At 41.1% G+C, this 22,463-nt stretch overlaps 1 protein-coding gene and 1 long non-coding RNA gene across 2 annotated transcripts in view; both read left to right on the forward strand.

Moving 5' to 3' along the window:
- The window catches only part of AGBL1 (AGBL carboxypeptidase 1), a 308,283-nt gene that overhangs the window by 43,450 nt on the left and 242,370 nt on the right, over positions 1-22,463 (forward strand). Inside the window, exons 6-7 of the mRNA XM_083849719.1 lie at positions 373-466; positions 19,788-19,825. Coding sequence (XP_083705845.1) covers positions 373-466; positions 19,788-19,825 — 132 coding nt within the window. The remainder of the gene's footprint in view (positions 1-372; positions 467-19,787; positions 19,826-22,463) is intronic.
- Positions 2,883-12,049, forward strand: LOC310904660. The gene is made up of 3 exons (XR_014588512.1): positions 2,883-2,974; positions 9,690-9,864; positions 9,950-12,049. It is a non-coding gene; the product is annotated as an uncharacterized lncRNA (long non-coding RNA).

The raw sequence follows: 22,463 nt of genomic DNA on the forward strand, positions 1-22,463 counted from the left end.
AAGCCATCCACATGGAGTTGCCTCTGGGAAATGCATGAAGAATTTGAGCCCTTCCATTTTCCTGAACCTATTTAACTATGATTTGTTCTCTGGAGAGTACAATATCCACTGGGAAAGGGCTTTTGGGGAGCTTGGAAGAAGTGCAGAATCTGAGAACTCATTTTGTGTCTGACCTTGTCTCAGGGCGTGTCCACAGGCAGCTCTGTGTTGCACTTCTGTGCCTGTAAAATGATTTGTGAAGTCCAGTTGGAAGCCCGTAGAAATCTGCACATAGCCCCAAGGGCAGCTACTCCCTTCCCTGCATCACTTCTAAACACAGTATTGAAGACCACCTGCTTCAGAGCTGACTGCTTTTCTCTTTTATTGCTTCAGTTACTGCAGGAACCACGCTTGGCATCAATGGAGCTATGGAACTGCTTTTCAAAGTCATCACCCCCTACAGCAAGCGACACATCAGGACAGTCAGGTAGGCAGTAGCCACAAGGGAACTCATCTTTCCTGGCCAGCAAGAAATAAAATTTTGGTTCCACTTGAAAAGGCAAAGAAATCAGAAATGGATGCACAATTTCCACTCACTTTAAATCTGCAGAGTTTTTTAGGAGGCAGAAATAGCTCCCTGAAGGACATGCTTGTGCTGTGTTTTATCATATGATTCATGCTGGTGGCCATTTATTTGTAGTGTACCCTATATTGTGATGGCAGTTTGATTGCAAGGTATCGTCCTTCATTTTCCAGTCAGGACTGGATTTTGAGAAGCACATCCCAGCAGCAGACAAACTGCTCCTGCCTGTCCCTTAGCAAGAACCTCCTGTCACCAGTGGCCTGGGAGCAGGTACAATGAAATTGTGGCAGTTCTTTCTTTTCCTCCTTTTGGAGAGAGTTGTGACCAGGTCATCATGATATTTTTGTAGGATGACAGTTCTTGCTAGTATTAACCTGGGTCCATTTTTAGGCCCATTCCAAATATTTCAAACTATTGCGTGTGTTTTGTTTGTTTTTCCTTTTTTTTTCCTTTTTTTTCTTTTTTTTTCTTTTTTTTTTCTTTTTTCTTTTTTCTTTTTTTTTTTTTTCTGAAGAGAAGTCCATTTTGTATCTCCATCTCAATGGTGAACATTATTCCTCAAGTTCAAGATTCTCGCCACAAATACCTTTCAAGGCAAACTATTTAATACAGAAAACAAACATCCTCAGAAGGACATAACATATTTCTGTGGCTTGCTCCTCACAAACAAAAGGTAGAACTTACCGCTATGACCTCTGCCCATACAATCACATTTGCTAAAGAAACACAGAACCTGCTGGTTCTCTCCTTTAGACATGCTCTGCCATGTGGACCACATAATCCTGACTGGTTCATGCGTGTCTTAGCAAGGACATGGCAACAATCAGTCAGGTTTGCCTTCTGTATGGACTTAGGTCTAGTTCATGGTTGGAGATTATTGAGGAAGTAGCTTTAGGACGGGCATGATGTGAAGGTGAGAGGTAGGTGGACAGACATGGCACAACAGTTTGACCATTAGCTGGGGAGTGGACCTGTCACCCTGGATGAGGAGTCTAATAAATCTTGTCCATCCTGGCGTAATCGTCAAAGATTAATACCAATTCTCCCAACACGGCCAGTTACACAATACACTGTAAGGGAAGGGATTCCTACTAACAACAATTTATGAACTTGTACGTCAACACATGGTACTATTGTTTGCTAAATGCAGGAGTCTTCCAGTTCTCCAGCCTGTGTGTCTGGGGCTATAAATAAAAATTGAACAGTTTGCCTTACTAAATAAGATAGTGAGTGGGCCCAGCAGATGCACGACTTCCTGCAGCTGCCTTGTTAACGGAGGCCAACTCACTTTTGTCTGCAGTTTTGGCTTTCTAGTGTGGTGCTAAGTACCTGGAACTGTTTCACAGCTTCAGTTCTCTCTTAGCCAGCGTACCTGTGATTCCTCTACATGGTCTCTCCAAAAGTAAGATATCAGGATGTTCCCGCACAGGAACAGTTGGGATATCACCCAACTCAAAGAATGTTATTGCTACGGTATTATTCCTAGGATATATGAGCACTCTCCAAGATTCCCCTCAGGCCTTGTGTTACAACTTTAAGACTCAGGGAGCCTGGAAATGGCAGTAGTGCCCAGGTTGAGTTAGTTCCAGAGCTGATTTTCTGAAGCAACCAAAAATGACTGATGAGTCCATTAACTTAACTAAGTAAGCAAACTCCACTCAACTCCCTGGTTTTCTTGTGTTTTCCCGAAGTGTTGGCTATGATTAGACGAGGGTTAGTTCTACTTGTGTGACTGCCTCATAAGTCAGGATGTAGGTGTAATGGAACTTGGGTCTGTATCAGTTCTTTGTTAAGCAATGGGACTGGATGCCTGAGAGCTTTTTAAATAATTTTGTGCAAAGCTTCTTTTTCCATTTTCATCTTCCTTTGAGGGAAGGGGATATCTCAGTATGTCACACATTTTTAGATTAGATTTTTGCTGAGATTTATTTAGAGGTACAGAATGCCAACTTGAAATATTTGGGGTTTGTTTCTTCTCATCTCATCTACAAAAATTGTTTTGAACAACTCTTAAACTATTTTTTTTTTTGAGGGGATCTCTGAAGAGAGAAGCAGAAAATACAGTCTCAAAAATTTCCCTTATTAAAACTTAGTAAAAGGTGATTTAGCTCCCATCAACACATGGTTTCACCTGAGAGAACCATAAATCAGCTGAAGCCTGGTAGCCACTCAGCTAGCTTGCCTGGAGGTCAAAGCTGATTGTTTCGTTTAATAACTAGAAGCAGCTGAGAGGATCAATGGCGCAATGGAAACAGGCTGTGTTATGTCAGAAGAAGCACACTAAACTGTTTTGTTTTAAAAAGCACTTACAACCTATTTAAAGGCACTAGTTTCCTATTATTCACTGGGGACTGTGTTTGTTTGCAGTCTGTTTGGGAGCAGTGGGGAAAGTGGTCTTAAGAGATATTGCTGGTAAAGATGTAGGTCTTGAAACTAGAATTCTTGTCTGCAGAATGAGTTACCAATCTTCTTTCTCGGTAGTAATAAATAGCTGTGTTTTGAAAATCCCAGACATCTTTACAGTTCATTGAAAAAATGGAGGTATTTGTAAAAAATTTGCTTCTATTTTTTGAGCAGCTCTAGTTTAAAACTTGTAGGGTTACTGTGGAGGGGGGTTTATGGATGGGCTTTCTGAGATGGATGAGAAAGTGTAAAGGGGAGGGATGTATGCTTTGTCAGCTGTGTTGCTGGTTATCTCAATTGGAGAGACTGTATAGCCTTTCCCAAAGCTCTATGAAATCTGGAGCAAGTTATTTTGGTGTAGCGAGTTGGTCAAAAAGGATATCCTTTTTGGCTATTAGTATACATATTCTTGAAGAGAATGTTAGTCTGTAACCTGCCTACAGAGGAAATCTTGTAATGTCTTCCTTGCAAGCCTCTGATCCTCCCTTTGTATTTGTCCTTGATAGCTTCTCTCCATAGCTATATGCCACCATGATTTGCCTTGCTGCTGGGAAGGAACAGCCAGCAACTGTGGGGGCTGAGATTACCCTTGTTCTTTGATCAGCTGCCAGGAATGCAGCACTGAAAATGCACCACTTCTCTGGTGGATACACCCACATTCTCCTGTCCTAGGCAGCAGTATGACCAAGGTCACTTTAAGAATCTGCCCTGGAGAGTGCACTATCAGAGCTATTTATTTAGCTAGCTAAGATGTGGAAACAAGATACATAGTTCTATTTATTTTTCTCAGTGGCGATGCTCTGGGTTATTTAGAAATGGTCTCCTGTGCTCCAAATGACCTTCTATGGGTGCATGCCAAGTAGCTCTGATTCCCCTGAGACTGTGACTCATGGACTTTATTGGTCTTAGGTATCTGAGGTCTTCAGGTTGCTGGTGCCATAACTGTGTGGTTCTCTCTACGGCTAACCATATCTGAAGCAAAAGCCATGGCGAAAAATGTGGCACTTATTGGGGCTCCTGAGTAAACAAAACTCCTAAGTACTATCAAATTCAATGAGATGGAGAGTCTATAGGCTTTCTTATATGGTGTTGTGCTGCAGTGAAAGCTTTCTGGTACATTTCTGTAAGAGCAGTTTAAAATGAAACCAGATGATGTTCCATTTCTCTCAGTTCTGTTTATGTCAATACCCTGGATATCTGACACAAGTGTGTGGGTGGGATGCTCAGATCTTCACTGTCAACACCACTGAAGTAACATCCCTGATGCCCCACACAGTGTAATGACCCCTGCTTTTTTCACCTTCCACCTTACTTATTCCCTGGATGTTCTGATCTTCTACACTTTTCCACTTTCCCATGTTTCTTTCATCAGTCTTGCTCATTTTACCAATTGACTTGTTCTGAGAGATATTTGGATGTGCTGTAGACAGATGGATGTAGGATGTGACACTGGCAGATGTGTGCTCTCTGTAGCTGGATCTCTCTGCATGGATCCACCTCCAGGTGGCCAAGCATCAGATATTCTCACTGTGCTGCTGGCATGTCAAACATGGTTTTGAGGACTGCATGTGGTCTTTGGCTACATGTTGTACCATCTCTCCTAGGCCACCTCAAGTCGCAGATAGATTATCAAAGTTAGTGAAGACAAAAATCCAGAATTTGACTCTTTCATATGGGGAAAATCACTTCAGAAAATCACAAGTGAATGTGAAATGTGTTTGAGTGGTTCCTTCCACTATATTATCCTTTTCCTTTGTTCTTCAAAGGTTGGTGGGCACTCTCACTCCTGCAGTTTTATTAGAAGTGACTTAGAGTCTTTTGAGATGTCTTTGTTTCTCAAAGCTCTCGAGTACAACTATTTCTCTGAGAAATAAGTACTTCTATTTACCACAAATTGTAAGAAGAATGAATGCTCATCAGAATTTTAATAAAAAAAAAAGGACACAAAAAGAAGCCTTGCTTTCTATGAATGTTCACACAGCTTGGCTTTCTGCAATGGGTTGTTCTAGTGAAGTTTGACTACTTAATTAAAAGTGGAAAGTGAATAACAACGTCTGGGAATAGTGCCAAATTAATTTGGTAGAAAATGTGACATGCAGAAATTATCTGTCTTTGTTCATGTCCAGTGTCCTTATTTGTGACGTTCATTCATGAATCTTCTGATGTTTGGTGTTTATTGGATGTTCCTAGCTCCTCAAACACTTGCAGTGAATCTCAAATTTCATTAAAGGGAGGAATTTCTCTTGCATAATTCTGTTCCATCTGAGGTAGCTATATCAAGTCCTTACATATTAAAAGGGGGGAAAAAAGAGCAAGGTTATCTTCATCTGGATCAAAAGTTTGCCTCTGGAAGCTTGGGGTGAAAATATTTATTTCTGTCCACTGGCTGGAGTATGAGTCCAGGGTGGATAACTTGGAAACAGTGTGGTAAGTATTTAGAGTTGGGTCAGGTGGATGGATGCTGAGAGAGATTTGGAAAATGCAGTACTCTGCATCTAGTGTCCGGGCTCAAAATCCAGGAGGAAATAAGAACACCACCCATGTATTTCTTTTGGTGATGTGTACTCAGGTATGGTTTGGGATAGTGAGTGACTCATGAATAAGAAACATGCAGGAATAAGGATGCTATTGCTGTGGTCAGGAAGTGACTTCTATATTGCGTACTTCTGTCACAATGTGAACTGAGAGGAGGACTTTTTTTTTACTGGATTACTGAAAGCAAGGGAAGAGGGAAATGTTAATGTCATTGGAGCACCTCTAAACCAAAAACCCCTGTTTAATCAGACGCTATCAGACTGACCAAGAATACAAAGGCCCTGAAAATACTGTAGATGAAAGCAGCATACATCCCCTTAACTTACAACAGTGCTCTGAATATATATATATATATATATATGTTTATGTATTACTTTGTTTTTCTATACAAACTGGTTTGCATGCAATGGAGATTTTTCTCCTCTTAGGACCAGTGTAGAAAAGTGACAAAAGTTGCTATTATCAACAAATGATTGGAAAAATGATCTTCTGTGGCCTTAACAACAGGAGAAGGAATTTGAATGACAGTTGACTGTCTCACTTAGAAAGAGAAAATATAGCAAAAATGACCTGAATACTAGAACTCTCTCCTCTTTTAGGAGTGATGGAGACATACATGAAATATGCTATTGTGAATGTATCCCAGACTCCATGCAGGCAACTAATTTCCTCAGACCTAATCCAGGATAATCCTTTGCTGGTTGACCACCATATATGTTTACTGCAGTTCCATTTTATGGATTGTCCTAAGGCTTCGGTTGCACTCTTTTTGATCAGAAGAACATGTTATATGACTGTTGCCAGCCAATATTTTGAGAATGAGAGAAATTCAGTACACTGACATGGTGATTAGTTCTTCTGCAATCTGATGCAGGAGCTTCTGTGATTTTTTTTTTTTGAGGAATCATCCACATACAACTTTGCCTTTGTTTATTTGGCAACAGTTCCTGATAGGAGATCAAAAGCAAATCATCCTTAATTCCTCTTGTTAGTCACTGTTTTGCCATTAATCATGTAGAGTGGTTTGGATATTTAGTTGGAAAGTAACAATTCTACTGGAATGTGGTCAGAATTAATCAATGCTTAGTGCCTGCTTACTCTCAAATTGCTATTTGGTTCATTTGATCCCTGTGGAAAATACACAGGAGGGGATGAGATATTTCTTTTGAGCTATGTCACAACCAAATGACATGTTTCCCTTTTGGGCTTGATCTACATGTGATTCTGCCTAGAAATTCCTACTATATAAAACTAGTAAATATTATTCTGAGTGAGATGATGCCAGCGACAAGGGAAAAAAAGAGTTGCCTTTAAAACTCTTGTTCACATCAAGTGGTTATTCAGCCTTATCTTAGATAGCATGGAGCAGAGATATGTACATCACTGAGATAAGTAAATAAGCCCTAGTGTTTGAATTCAATGCAATGAGCCATTGTAATAGAAGAAATGAGCTCTGAGCCAAAGGTGTCCCAGTTTTATGCAGTTCATTCTCTGTTCTTCTTATGGTCCGTGTGATTTCATTCCAAGAATGACCTGTTCTAATATTATTAATAAGTTATAAAATCTCATTTCAGACTGATGGTATCTCAGCGCTACTTTGCAGAGTAAATAGAGTTGCACTACAGAATTACAACTTACTGGCATTGTACTGTTAATAGCAGCAGAAGAGAGAAATTGGAAAATTAAGAGGTAGAGGCAAGGGAGGAAAAATGCTTTCAGATGAGATTTGAAAATAGATGAAGACTTGATGAGGTGGAGAGAAATACCATATACCAAGGTTATTCCAGATAGTCAAACATGTAAAATGTAGAAACCCTCGTGCCATCTCTTGGTAGCCTATGGTATGGCAAGATTAAGCATAGATAACCTATTTCTGTGGCATTAAAAGTTGGTGAATAAACACTATATGAAGAAATACACTTCTATGTTTAACTTGATACCTCATTGACAAGGAGAAACTGGCTTATAAATCAGTGTACTTAATGACACGTCAAAAAATGTGATTACTTTTCTTTTAGGTCTATCTTGTTTCACTTGTATTTCAGGTAGAAGTAAGTTTGAAAAGAAGCAGTGCTTTCACCTAAAGGTTTTTCTTTGCTTTCCCATTATTTTTGCCCATTTGAGCTGGTGGATTATCTTTGGAAAGATAGTATGAGGACAAGTTGCTGTTCTCAAGTTCTTGACTTCTTCCTGATCTCACCTGATGGCTTTGGGTATGTCTGTACTGTAGGAACTCTGTGCTTGTTGGGTGGGAAGGTTTCTCTGCCCTAGCTCTAATGTACCTAGTTCTGATGTCCACCTCCCCTTGCCTTTCACTTGATTAATTGTCTTTTTGGGGTTCTCCTCCCACCCAGAAGCCTATGACACCTATGAAAGGGAGAAAGCAGTTATAAGACCCTCCCAACAAAAACTTTATGTCCAAAGATAGACATGGGAAATACGACAAACAACAATGAAAGAAAGCATCGGTGCAGAGCTCCAGTAGCAATGATTCAGTGCAATGCTGGCCCTGAGTAGTTGCTGTCCACACAAGAAAAACAGCCCTAAGAATTTCCCGGGGCTGCTATGGCTTTTTCCCAGCTCTGCCAGTGCTGGCAGGTGAAGTGTGAGCCAGTCTCTAAAACTATCAGTGGTTTTAAAGCACCACAGTGATTAGACCTGCCCTGAGCAGAGTTAGATGGCACAGTGTCAGATCCCCTTAGCAACAGCCTTTCTACACTAGGATTCCCTATCCTGATAGCATTGTTGGAGCTGCACCAGCATTGGCAGCAGCAGCAGCAGGGTGGCTGGTTTTAGCAATACAGGCACTACAACTGACTCATTTCCAGTGGGCAGGAGGCAAAGAGCTCCAACAGTCGCTTTCAGGCTCTTTTGGATAGTTAGTAAATGCTGTTTGTAGGGGAAAAAAAAGGTAGCCAAAAAACCTATAGTATTTACTAAGTGTAGGTGAAATGATTTTCATTAGGAAAGGAAGGATTTTAAATAGTGGTGCTACATACGCAGCACAGGTCTCTGGGTAGTTGACACTGTCAGGGCTCTTCTTGGTCTCTTTATCTACAGGGTAACACTTGGAATGGCAGCAATGCCAGTAAAATCTGTAAATAAACCCAGAGCTGAGCAGTTCTGGGATGTGTTCAGAGACAGGACTTGGAACACGGAGGGGAGAACCTGAAAACTTGAAGTGACTGGTGAGGAAGAACAGGGCTGCTGACTCTGCATACGGCTGCAGTGCTGGGGTCAGGAATGGAAACTCCCCCTGAAGTGTAAATCTTTGAAAGGTCATGGCTCTGAGCTTCTACTGTCAGCCTGCAGCAACACTATAGTGGAAGATAAAGAAAATCATCCAGTATATTTGGGTAACTTACTCCATACTCTTTCTTCTCCAATGTTAAATGGAGACAGTTTGATCTTTGTGTGTACCATAGGACATACGTTGCAGTGGCACAACAGCTCACTGTCTACTCGTCTCATTTCCTTTTTGATTTTTTTGTTTTAAATTGCACTTCAATATTTGTGATTATTCCAGCTTTAACTGCCTTCCAGATTTTCCTGTGCAGAAAAAACAATGGCACATGGAAAAAACATCCTGATAACGCTTCCATTTCTTAGTGTGCTTTTTAATTATTTCCATCAGTTTGTTCTTATATTTACAGCTGAAGTTCTACCAGCCTCGGCTTTGGTATGGTCTGTTTTCAAATCTCAGACAGAATTTGGCTTGTTTATATTGGATGGAAGCTTTCCAATGAAAAGAATAAAGAAAAAATACCAACTTCAATTACCTAGGCTTCTGCAAATTACTGCTTCAGAAAGCCCCTGCAGTTATACTAGTGACATTGCTTACTTCAGATGGCCAATGTTGGGAGAATTTGACCCAGTATTTATTGTATTTTGGCTTGTTACTAATGTCTTCCCTTCTAAATGCTGTGAAGAACAGTCATCAGAACTAAGATGTGACTAATTTTCTGCTTAATAGGGAGTTGCATGCATGTACCAAAAAAAATGCATGAGCTGATGGAGAATAGTATTTCTCTGACTCTTTAGCAAGCTTCTGAGCTCAATGTACTTCTCTTCCTTTCTTGGGACAATTACCTATGCAGTTTTCATTTCATTCTTATATAGCTGATAGTCTTTGAAATGCTAAGTATCTTGAGATACTGTGGCAACAGAGAGTCTTATCTCTGACCTGCAGTCTGTAGGGTGCTCGTGCTGGGTAAGATGTCCTACTTCTGTCCCACCTGAGCTGTGGAGTTGAGGAGAGAACAAGGACAGATTCGCAGCAGTGGTGGTGTGGTGGAGTCTGCTGCTGTGTTCGAGTGTCTTGTGCTGGTGTCTTGGCCTGCTCGCACAGATGGATCCTGCAAAAGGTGCATCCTTGTTTGCAATGGCTATCCTATTTAATTTGAAGTTGATCACATGTCCTCAGATGACTCTCTGCTTTTCCTATTACAGCTTGGAGATCTTATGTCCAGAAAACTGCTGCAGGGCAGTGAAAGCTGTTCATTTTCCATACCTTGGCTCCTTTTCCTGCAAAGATGTATCGGTGTATGCTACACAATACAGCAGCGTCCCCATTCTCTCTTGCCTTTCAAGCAAGACAGAAACTACAGAATGGCAGAGGGAGGCAAATAGCAAGATGTTTTTTTCTGTTAAACCTTTATTGAAATTTCCAGGCAAGTTAATAAGCTTTCCTCCCTTCTCTGCAATTGCAACATCTATTTTCCCAAAGACTTCATCCTTACTTTACTTGCCTGCGGCAAAACTACTCAGTGCTCTATGTCTCTAGCACTGTTCTACATGTGTTTTGCAGTCCTCTGTTTTCAAAACACACAGCAGGTAAAATTGATGTTTCTTTTACATATAACAGACTCTGAACATTTTTTATCAACTGGTTATTGGTGTTGAATGGAGAGACTTTGGTCAGTGAAGACTGAGTCTTCCGGATAAAGGTCCAGATTCTCAGAGATACTTGGAGGCATAAAGATGAAACTGGGAATCCGATGTTCTCATTGAAAAGTCTCTTGGCAGGCTAAAGGCCTAACTCCATTCAGTTAAAAGGTAGTTCTGATCTTAATATACAAAGGGGCTTTGAAAAATCCTGCTGAGTGTTAGCTGCATGTTTACACATAGAAATGCCTTTTCAGTGGAGGTCGAGATGCCTAATGTAGCTCTGAAAGAACATTACTTTGTTTCTCAAGTGTGTTTATGCATTGATCTCAATTTGAGATTGATTTAGTACCAATTAAGCTCAGCATTTCATGTGCGCACACACAGGGGGCTTATAAAACAGACACACCTCAGTATTTCCAAGCAGTATCATATTCAGCAGCATCAGCTAAGACCCTGAAACTGTTAACTGCCCAATTCACAGTAAATTCAGTGCTGAAGGGGGTAAGTAAAAAATAACCCCTGTATGTATGGTGAGGGAAAGTCATTGGAAGAGATGAAAAGTCAGGTAGCTGGAAAATGGGAGAAAATTGATGACAGTTCCTCCATATCTTCCATATATTTGGTTGAAATTCTAGTTGCATGCGAGCTTTCAGGTAGCTCTAGCTCTGACCGCCATCCTCTGGGATTTAGATATGAGCAATATATAAAAACTGCTTAACTTGTGCTCATAACAGAGGAAATGATGTTTCCCTACTTGGGAAGCATGTGGAGGTTGATAAATGGAAAGTCTTGCGTTCAAGAAGATTAATTAGCATCAATATTTTGTCCATTTGCTCCCCACTGCAAATGTGAACGTAACACTGTGCTGTTAGTGCTGCAGCTGATGTGTAAATAGCTACTTGCACATTCAAACCACGGTCTTGTGCTATAGGTAGACTTTATAACTGGACACTCAGGAAGAGGCAGAACTGAGTAGGGCTATAGGGCTATAAGACATTATTGCCAGTTTACAATCACCCAGTTTGCACCTTGTCATGCAGAGTAGGGAGAAATGATCCCAGCAGCTGTACTTGCATGAAACTGCTGCTTCCTCTGGCATATTCAAAGAAGCTCTGCAAACCAGCTCTTTTTCCCTAGAGTGTTAAAATTTAAGTTTCCTTTGGCTGGTCTTTGTGGTCATGCTTCATCTGAACAGGACCATAGGGGAAACCTGAAGTGCCATATAAACTCATGGATCTATTTCTAGAGCTTTGTAATATGGGAACAGTGTCATTAGATTAAAAAGAGCAAATACAGTTTTTCATTTTGTGTTCAATATTAGTAATTCCTTCTTTTATTTGGAGGCATCTGACTTATGCTTAAAGAAAGGGCTGCCACACAAGTAAACCTTGTTTCCTGGTGTAGAGCTTGGGGAAGATAGTACTTCCTCAGTGCTTCAGCTTCATATATATTATATATATATATTTTTTTTTCAGGTCTGTTACTGTATTAATTTACTTTGGGGCTGGCTCTGGGCACAAGCAATGGCATGTTAGATACCTCACTGCCTGGACTGCTGGCACCACAACCTGCATTCGGATAGCCCACTGCCAGCAAATGATTGCATACATAAAATAAAGATCTTTCAATTGTTTGCAGGCAGTATTGTATGAGGGCAGGCTTGTTATTTGGCACCATAAGGCCCTGGGTACTGCCATCTTCATTGTCTTTTATAACTTGCATTTAGAGACTCCCCAGTGGCAAAGCACTTGCAATTCAACTACTTTTCATGATGACAGAAGATCAAGTTGCCCTACTGAGACTTGAGCCTGGGGTGTCTTGGTACATCACCAAGCATTGCCCCTTGACTTCATCAGGCAGCAAGCAGGGTTTTACCAGGCATGTGGATTGTGTCCCTCTTCCTGCCCTTGTTCTGGCTGTATGTAGCATTCCGAAAAGCCTCAAGGAAGAGGGAATTGTCCAGAAGTGAGAGAATGGGTCTTATCCCCATATGCACCAGGTACTTACCTTGCCATGCACACAAAGTGCATGTCAATCCTTGGGGTCTCCAGCATGCAAACTGCCAGTCATTGTGAACTGATAGCTATTAGTTAAGTGGCAATTAAGGATTAAGCCAACAGACCACCAGGCTCTTTCTCGCTAGTGACTGAAATGGGTTGGAAGACAGTTCTCTGGGGAAACATGGGGTTTAACCCTGTTCACTGAGATGCTTTCAGTGTGTATGAGATGTTTTGTAGGTCTTGTTATCAGATGTGGCCTCTGAATATCCCCACCCCTCCCCTCCCTGAATTAATCAGGGATAGCATCAAGCCCTTCTCTGTCCCCCTGCGTGTGTCCCTTGGGTGTGAGAGCTGGGTTCTCACACTGTCAGCCTGAAACTGCCTGGGTGATTGATCTGTTAAGAAACCTGTCTGACTGATCCTTCCAGCCTCTTTATCTTGATGTGAATGACAAGCTGTCACAGCCTGCCTCAGCCATATTGGTGACATCTGACCTCAGAGAGGGAGTTGACAGGAATAGGAAATCTTCTGAGCTTTGGTTTCTGCCTTTGGAAGCAGTGCCAGCTCTGCCCATACTGTAAGAAATGCCTGGGCATTTGTTTGGCAAGGATTTAAGTTTTTTTTTTTTACCTTGTTCTTTATTACTACTTTTAAGCTAATTTAAGTTGGAGGTACAGAGAATAGGATGGATTTTTAGGATACAGCTGTCTCTCCTTCTGTACTTCTACACTAGAAAGAGTAGGATACTTGTAAGGATACCTGGAGGGTAACCCTGGAGTGACTCTTCTTCCTGGGAGGCAGAGATGAAAGAGGCTGAAATATTATACCTTTTCCCCGATGTAACCTAACAGGCTCCAGGGCAGGCAGAGGTGTTTGGAAGGTGCTTCAGTGAAGGCTTTGAGCTGAGCCTGGGAACTGAGATATGTTCATTGTATTGGCCATGAGAGCAGAAGAGAGGATTTCACACCGGGGCTTCTGTATCACAACTATAACTTTTCAATAACCGCAGCATGTCATTTGGAGAACACACTGACTTCTGCTCACCAAAGTGTAAGATAGGAGAAAATTCCGTCCTGGGCTTGTTTTAGGCTTAAAAAGTAGGGAACCATCACTCCCTTTGCTGTTATTCTTTTTGCGTTGACTTTGGTACGTGTGCTCGCTCATCTTTTTTTTAACAGCCCTACTCTGACAGTTAATACCCATAGAAATCTTTCAAGGTGGGGATGAAATACTGTTCAGTATGTGTTTAATTTCTGCACTTTTTTGTACAGGGTCCTATTCAGTAAAATTAATAACATCATAGAGAATAAGTTCTGTAGAAGATGTATATTTTGATTAAAGGCAGCATGTGCTTTTCCAGGAGGGGAAAAAAAGGCACTAGAATTGAAGTTCCTATTAGAAAAGGAGTGTGACTTATTCCCTTTCCTTCAGCATTATACCAAAAGCACATCTGTGCAAAACAGCTGGATCTCCAAACTCCACCTGTTGGCAATGTGTAGGACATTGCAGACTGTAAACAGGCTTTGCCTTTAGCATAAATTTTAATACCTACCTAATAAGCTGGAATTAAAGTGGGTTTGATGGTTGTTTTTTGTCGGTCTTAGACCAGCAGTGTTATGAAAATGCTAGCAGCATATGCAGCTTTTGCCCACCTGCATTTCTAAGATGTATGAAACTGCTGGTTTTAAAAACTTTAAAACAAAACAAATCACATCATCAAAGTGTTTGCATATTTAAGATCTATATTTCTGAGCCACAAGGGAAATGACTGTTCAAGGCATGTGCATTGGATGAGATATACCTTCTGGGAGGATTTATAAAGTACCTATTGCTGTGGTGCCTACATGTTTCTAAATGTCTCTCAGTTGTCAAATGTAAAATTGTCTTTTGAGTGAGCTGCTCTGTGACTGTATAACTCCAGTAGCTAGTAAAAGTCCCAAGGGTTGGAGGCAAAATGCAGCCAGGCAATACACACTCCTGAGTGCACTTAATTCCTTACAGAGACCGGGGCAATTGAAGCTTATAGGCTCTAAGCCTGTAAGCTGTAATACCTTGAGCCCTCAGTTGAGATTCACAGTGATACCGTACAAATATATTGCACGGTCCATGCCCCACACTGTGTGAGATATAAATAAACATGACAGCAACAAGTGAGTATACTGAGAAATCGCAGGGTGAAGAGCAAAAGGAGGGAGCATGGGCTGAGTCAATAGGGGCTGCCAGGCAGGGGCAGAATCCTTTGTTAAGTCTCTATAAAAATAGTACTTACATCTTTATTATCCGGGTGCGACTGCCTTTAGGAGTTGCATTGGGTCTGAAGAAGTATTTAATGAAGCACCAAACCATTAGCTTTCATTCAGTAATTTGAAGAGGGTGTTTCATGTTTAAGCATGTATAAGATAAAATCTCACAGGAGAAGGAAGATGCTGGTTAAATTACTTGGGAGCTGATTTACAGAACCCTTCTGGTTCATTTCTTTGTTCATTCTTTAACTTCTCTGCTGTTTCCCTCTTCATAATCACAAGGTAGTACTGAACAGATGGGCACCAAACTCAATGTGCCCTGTGAGTCTTAAAATCCTTTCATATAGTCCACCAGGCATGCCTTCTGTAACAACATTTTTCATTTTCAGGAGTCTTTTTCTAACACGGAGTGAAATGGAAATAAATGATCTAGTCAAAATGCAGAGAAACAGAGGCACAGAGTTGTCCATCATAATGCAGAGAGCTACAGCCTGTGAGCCAAGATCAGAGCAGGGAAGAAAACTTGAGACTCTGACTCCCCGTCTCCTCTGTCTGCAGTGATTCCAACTGACGCTGTCCCCTAGGCCAGATCTAAAGGGGTGACCTAGACATAAAAGACTCGGGTCTATGCTTCTGAGCAGCCCAACTTTAGTGGCTAATCCAATTGTTCTTTGGCTTGGGAAGTGGATTTTTTCCTTTGTTGTTGCTCCTGGTTCCTAAGCACAGAATCTGGGAGTTGTTTGTCTATCTGTCTAGTAGTTGTACTTCTGCCCTGATACCCAAGCTGCTGATTTGGAAACACTTCAAAAGACTTCCATGCTTCAAAGTGGCTGTCTTGACTGCTATTACAGGCAGTTTTAAACGTTTTCTGATTATGGATCAGCATTTACTATGCCTCTTAAGACAGGGCTGCTTTATTTATATATCCTTTTATTGAAATATATAAATGAGTGTCCTTTGAGATAGCTGCTTTGTCAATCCCAGTGTAAGATTTTTAGTAACGTATTACCACAAAGAACAGAAAATCAGAGGAAGGCATCTGGATAGGTTTGCCAGTTTTTTTAATGAAAACTTTCCCTCCATTCCTTCTTGAGACAAATGTGGAGTTCTGCACTGGGCATGCTATCAAATTCTCTGGTCTAGCATATGGCTCATAGTCATCTTTCTTGTGCTCTTAAACTTTCCCTCCTGTTCTCATCTTTTATTTTTCTCTCTTGCTCTCATGCACAATTTATCTGCTTTCTCTCCATCTTCCTGTCCCAGACTTACTCATCTCATTATCTTTTCTGATGCCAGAAAAGATGCTGTTGGTTTACCATATGCTGTTAAGAGGTGCTGATATCACAAACACCAGTTGCCCTGGCTTGCTGTTAGCTTATTGATACATCCTGCTACTCTCATTGAAAGTTTACTCTTCCCTCTCTTCTGTGACTTGATTTGTTTCCCACAGGGTATTTTGTATGTTAGATTTTTTTCAGCACCAAAGGCAGATAATATTCTGGGAATACTTGTTGACAGCTGACTTAAGGTGTAAATTACAATGATGATATAAACTCCTAGTTTTAAAAAATAATAAAAAAAAATGCAAGGGGATAGTTCACAGCTATTGTGTGAAGCACTTCTTTCCTAGGATATTGTGGACGACTTTGCATAGCTTCAGAAATACATGGAAGGAAAACAAACTAAGCTAAAAATTCCCATGGGCACTGGTGTTATGTTACATTTATGACATCTCTGGACTTCAAATTGTTGAAGTCTGAGTTTCTTCTGGAAGTTCCAGCATTGTGTTTTTGCTCTGGTCTTGTATTTTTCCCCTGAGCACTGTTGGACATGGGATACCAGACTACCTGGGCTTTCAGCTTAAGCTGGTGCAGCTGCTCTTTTCTGGCCTGGTTAATTATCTTTGTGTTTAGAATACCTGTTTATCATTCACTTCCATTTTATACATGATTAAAATGTAGGGGTATAGGACTATAGTGATTTAAGGGTCAATTTTTTTCAGACCCCTTCCCTATTTGCAGCTGAGCCTCTTGATCCCATTATAAGCAATTCAGGCTCCCTTTTCAAAGTCATTATGTTCTTCATCCCATTGCTGCCAAGAGGGTGTTTCAAAGCTTCATTTTCCAGTGCTTAAAACCTATCTTTTAATTTCCAGTTGAAATTTATTCATGGCCATTTTATATCCATTTGTCCTTGTGCCAACTTTGTTCTTTAGCTTAAGTAGCTCTCTGCCTTCCTCAGTGTTTACTTCCCCCTGTCCCAGTGTGTCTATGGAGAACAATCAACTCCCCTTTTATCCGTTATTCTGCAAAGGTGACCAAACCGTGATCTTTAAGACTCCTCTCATGAGACTTCTCTGTTGCCATAATCACTTCCTTAGCCCTTTTCTGCACTGTTCCTTCTGAGTACTATACACAGCTGCTCAGGTGAAGCCTTGGTGAAAACATTCATGCTTTCCCTTCACCATTGGCAGTGGCTTTTCTGAGCCCTGATCTGTCCTTTACGCAGTTGTGTCACCCTGCTGGGTCACACTTGTCCTAATCCTCTAATGGGCTCATATATCCAGGGTGTCCTTCTACTAGCTTCCAAATTATGAGCCCCTGCTCATAACAGAAATTCTTATTTAAACCCTAAATGCATAACCTTGCACTTTGACTATTACATTTCATCCCATTTCTATTGCTTCAGAACTCAAGAACATCCTGTTATTCCTGAAAGATAATCTGAACTCCCCGCTGTTGGCAATGGCTCCAACACTTCACACTGTCAGCAGATTTTGTTAGTATACTTTGACTTTTTGTGCCAAGGTCATTAAGGAAAGTATAAAATAAGATCAGTCTCAAAACGTATCCTTTAACTTCTACATGTAACCTCCCCCCAGCCTAATAATTCCTCTTTCAGCACAACTCCTGTCGCTGCCTCTTTAACCAGTTCATTACCCACCTTGCAATTCTTGTACTAATCCCCATCTTTGTTATCTTAGCTAATAACTTCCAGTATGGTACTTTTCTGAAGTACAGATAAATTAGATCTATTGTATTTCTCTTGTATAGAAAAATCAGTTATTTTATCAAAGACATCAAGTTAGCCTGACTTGATCTACTGGTTTAAATTCGTTTTATTCCTTAAACCTGTTTTATCCATTTGGCACCTTAACCTCATGTATTTAATTATTCCTTCTCTCAAAACTTGTTCTAAAGCAATGCATAGTATTGAGGTCGGTCCACTGGGTCTGCACCTACTTATGAGAAATTGTAGCGTGTCTGCTGTAGGACATACAGAACGCTGCATATCACCTATGACAATCTTTGTGATAAATCTCAGTATGTGATGAGCTGAAATGTACTAGTTTTGTTTCCACTTCATTTTATTGTGGTACTGTGTGCAGGCGTGGACTGAGATGAGGATGGCTCTAGGCTGTTAGTCTGGCATGTGGGAAAACCAGCCAGCTACAGTTGCAGGGCTGTAATGTTGCTTCACAAGTAGATGGTTACTGAAAAATTCTTACAGTAAACCAGATCCCTTCTAAAACTCTCTAAATTTCTTCTGCTTGCATCCAGAAACACTCTGGTCCTTCCTTCACTCCTTCACTGTTCTGGTGTGATCACCTTAAGCCTGCAGAGACCACTGCGAACTCCAGCATGTAATGTTTGTTTTATCAGAGAAAAACATGCTGTAATGTGACCTCACTGAGGTGCTCTGGATGGACCTTTTAATTTGCTTAGAGACGTTTACTTTGTCCTGAACATGAAGACTTCGGGACAGAGTGTCAGTGGAGGTAGCATATCCCTGTCCCGAGCATGCAGAATGGCTGGTGGCTGACGGTATTCCTCCCACCAGCTCAATGATTGTTGTTTAGGTGGAGTTAAAAAAACAATGAGAGCATGACTGTGCTTCTGCTGGTGAGATTTTTAGCTGCTGATTTCTTGTTCTGTCTGTATTTGTGGGTAGTTTTTATGTTTTTATTTTTTTGTAATAGTGGTGTTGAATTCTAACAGTTTCATTATGGAAGAATGACAGTATACAAGGATGTCGACCCAATATCAACAAGAACCAGTTCTCAAATCTTTCTTAGTCTCAGCCACTGTCAGGGCACAATGAACAGCAGCTTGATGACAACAAATATTTCTTGCTACAGGATGATAATTGGCTCAGTATGGGGAAGTTAATATGATTTTATTTGGGGATTGGTTTGTAAAGAGATTACATTTTAAGGAATCCATGGGTATGAAGGATTTTGTAGCTGTATTTATTCAATAAGCTATGAGCACTTGAAATTTCACAGCAGTAAGCCAGGTTAGAACAAGGATCATCTTGTTCCAGCAGCATATGGCTGGTAAAGAAAATCTTGCCTGGCTGGTAGGATGGGGCATATACTACATGGGGGCGGGGAGGGACAAGGATGTCTCGGTATGGATTTTCAAACTGCAAATGCAATTGGCCAGCTCTCATTCAAACTGGTGCTATGCTGAGTCAGGCAGGATGAGCTACTTACCTGTGCATTGGAAATAACACAGAGGGTCAACAAACATATCTGCATCTACTCCTCTACCTACTATGGGGCAAATAGTCTTACCACACAGCTTCAGCATCTTTCTTACAAGCCGTGATCTGTGTGGGGACCTTGACATGCTGCTGTAATGCAAAGCGTTGTCATAATTAAAATAAAACTTGCTTTCAGTTAAAGCTGATGGAAAGGAGGATGGGGTGGAAGCTTGTTTTGGGAGAATGGAGTGGAATTTGGCTGGAAATGCTGACATGGATGTCCCAGATTGATGCAGAAGTTATCATCCGCTGACGTAGATAGAAACACTGGTGTCTGGAATGGGCATGTGCTGAGTCTCTGATACAAAGAAATAGCTCTGGGGCAGCAGTTTAAGGACTTGCTTCATTACTTTGGATATGTGGGTGTTGCTTTAAATTTAATGGTCACTACAAATCAGTGTAACATTAAAGCTAGAGGGCTAATGGTCTTTTAGAATAACTGACTCAGCTGCAGAGACGATGTTCTCTGCTTGTGTAAAACACTGCAACTCTGAAGTCAATGATAAGCTGTCAGTATAGACCAGCTGAAAAGCCTGGCCGCGAAGACTGAAGATGAAGGTTAAAAAAATTATGAAAGAAATTGACATTTCTTCATCTTTCTTCTTTCCCCAGGGCAGCCATTGAGGCTCTGGCAGCTTTGCTGAAATCAAGTAAGCTTTTCTTCATATTATGGCTTTCCTTTCTGTGGTGTGCTGCTGGACAGAATGATCCTGTTGAATGTCTTTCTCCCTTAGTATCCTCTTCAACCTAAATCCCAAAGTGCACTGCTTAGAAAAGAGGGGTAGCTGACTGTCTTGCGGTGCTTTTCAGCACCTCACAGCTCTGTGGACTTGCAGCTCTATGGTGATGTTCTAGGTCCCAGGAAGTAAGTTGCTGAGGGAATAAGACTTAGACGATGGTAGTCCTGGGGCTTGGTGCAGTGAATGAAATGGGGAAACCTAGCCAGCCAAAAAATGCTTATTGTTCTGTTCTAGCATTACTGAAAAGTGGGGCCAGAACCTTTCTGTCCTGTGGTTCTGTTGGACTGTGCGCTCACCTGGAAAACACAGTGGTGTTGGGAAACACTTGGAAAACTTCTGCAGTCCAAAAGACATGACCTCATTTTCCCTTGCAAGCACGTGAGGTTTGATGGTGCACACATCTAAAAAACAGGGCTGAGACCTATTGATTGCTGGGGTACAGCCATGCTATGGCAGGTTGTGCTTGACATTTGCACCAGCTGGCTGGGGGAGTTGGAGACCATAACATGGATTCTCAGTCACACACTACTGGTGTGCCTGTTCCAGAAATGAGCGTGCTACCCTTTTTTGCCTTTTTTCCCCATCCAAAAACACTTAGCTTTTATTACCAGAATTTAATAAAGCTTTGATTAAGAAAGAGCACTCTACTATTGCAGACAATCTACTCTACAATAAATCACAAGGGCATATTGTCCTTCTCTCTCTCTCTCTCTTCCCCCCCCTGCTCCTTTTCTCCCCTCCCCCTTCTCCTTTTTATAGTATTAGGAATAATGCATTTGTGAAAAATTGTAGTCCTGGAAGCAGTGCTTAAATGAGAACACTGCAATGGGATCGTGTCTGAGCCGTACCAGCTCAAGTGATGAATTTTGAAATAATGCCCCAATATTAACCTTGCTGCCTATATTTAAAGGTCAGGTTATCGCAACAAGGGAAGACCTTCTGTTTTGGGCACTAAATCTTAATAAGGGGGCTGTGGGGCTATGCCACAGCCACTTGCAATGCAAAAGCAAAATTAGCATTTAGAATAGAAAGGAATTCACAGAGAAGCCTGGAAAAGCAGCGCGAGAGCTGAAAGCTCATCAGGCAGTTTGAGCTTTTCTCCATGCTCCTGGTACCTGCCATAAAACAGGAGCGCAGAAGTGAAATTCTGCTGTCCCAGGATATTTATAGAACTGGTTTTCTATGTCAAGGCTTGTTCTGGGTCTAGAGATGAGGATGATACAGAGAAGTGGAGAACTAATCACCGAGGGAAGCTGCAAAATGTAGTCTCTTGAGGAGTTCTAAACACATGTAAAAGTCAGTGTGTGTGGGGACCTTTTGTCACCTGAGGATTATCTAGGGAATCTGAAAGGGGTTGAATTCGGCTCCAGATTCTCCCAATATTTTTTCTTGTGGAGTGAAGTAACTTTTAAAGCAACTTTTTTCATTTGTTCTTAGAATAAATATATCTTTCTGTGTGGCTCTTCCCAGCCAGTTTAGGCTGTAAAAACATCTTGGTTCTTCCTCTTACACTTTTTGCGCTTTGGGAAGTGCATGGAGCATTTCCAGTACTGGGAGAACAACATACTGTTCATTCTAGTAGTTTGCTTTGGGTGCTTTCACAGAGGGCATAAAATAAGAACTCTGAGAATTTGGTCTATTGAGCAAAGCAATCCATATGTTGTCACTTTGGGGGATCATTGTGATGTACAGGTTAGGGTTCTCATGTTCATGGATAATGCTGACACTGCAAAGAAACAAACAAACAAAAAGCATTGCTTGAGAGAGATTTCTTCATTTAGAGACACCCTTCCAGGTTTGGCGTTGTCCTCTCTCCTTTATCTTTTGCACTGAACAACACTGTTGTGGTAACACCAGCTACTGCTTCCACTAGGAAGTGATTTCAGGAAAACACATGGCCAATTTTCAGCTGATGTTTTGTTAAAGCACCGGAACTGGGATTTGAGAAGCGGTGCCAATACTGTGTAACCAAATAGAGCACTGCATCTCACAAACCTGCTAGTACTGTTTTCTGATGGTTTCTACAAGCTGATGATCAGTGGTCGGAATATCTTTTAGTTTTCCTTGTCCTGTGGCTCAGGACATTAGAAGCTCCAGGCTTCTGGAGGAGACTGTGCTCTGGTAGCTGCATACAAATTAGCAGGCTGTGCCTTTTGGGATGTATGGGTTAGGAGATGTAAAAAACATCCCTGGTTCTTTCAGAGATAAATTCACCATGGCAGGAAAAGAACCAATTTGTTTCTCACAGTTGTGTCAGGACAGCTTTGCTTGTCACAGTTAACTTACCTATGTGTATGACCTTAGCATCTTTGAATGATGTAGGGGTTCATAGCTAAAAAAAATTAAATACTGTGAATATTATAGCACTTGACAATTTATTGTGAAAACACAGGGTAAAACTTCATGGCAAAGCACTCAGAAGTCCTTTAGCATGTTTTAGATGGGATGCGAACTGAATGGGAGGTGGGAATCCCATAATGTGTTACAGTACTGAATTACTGGACTGATTATTGTGATGTTTGTTGAAGTCTTGAGGTAACCCGCTTGT

The sequence above is a fragment of the Anser anser genome (assembly GCF_964211835.1).
Source record: "Anser anser genome assembly, chromosome: 10".
NCBI lineage: Eukaryota > Metazoa > Chordata > Aves > Anseriformes > Anatidae > Anser > Anser anser.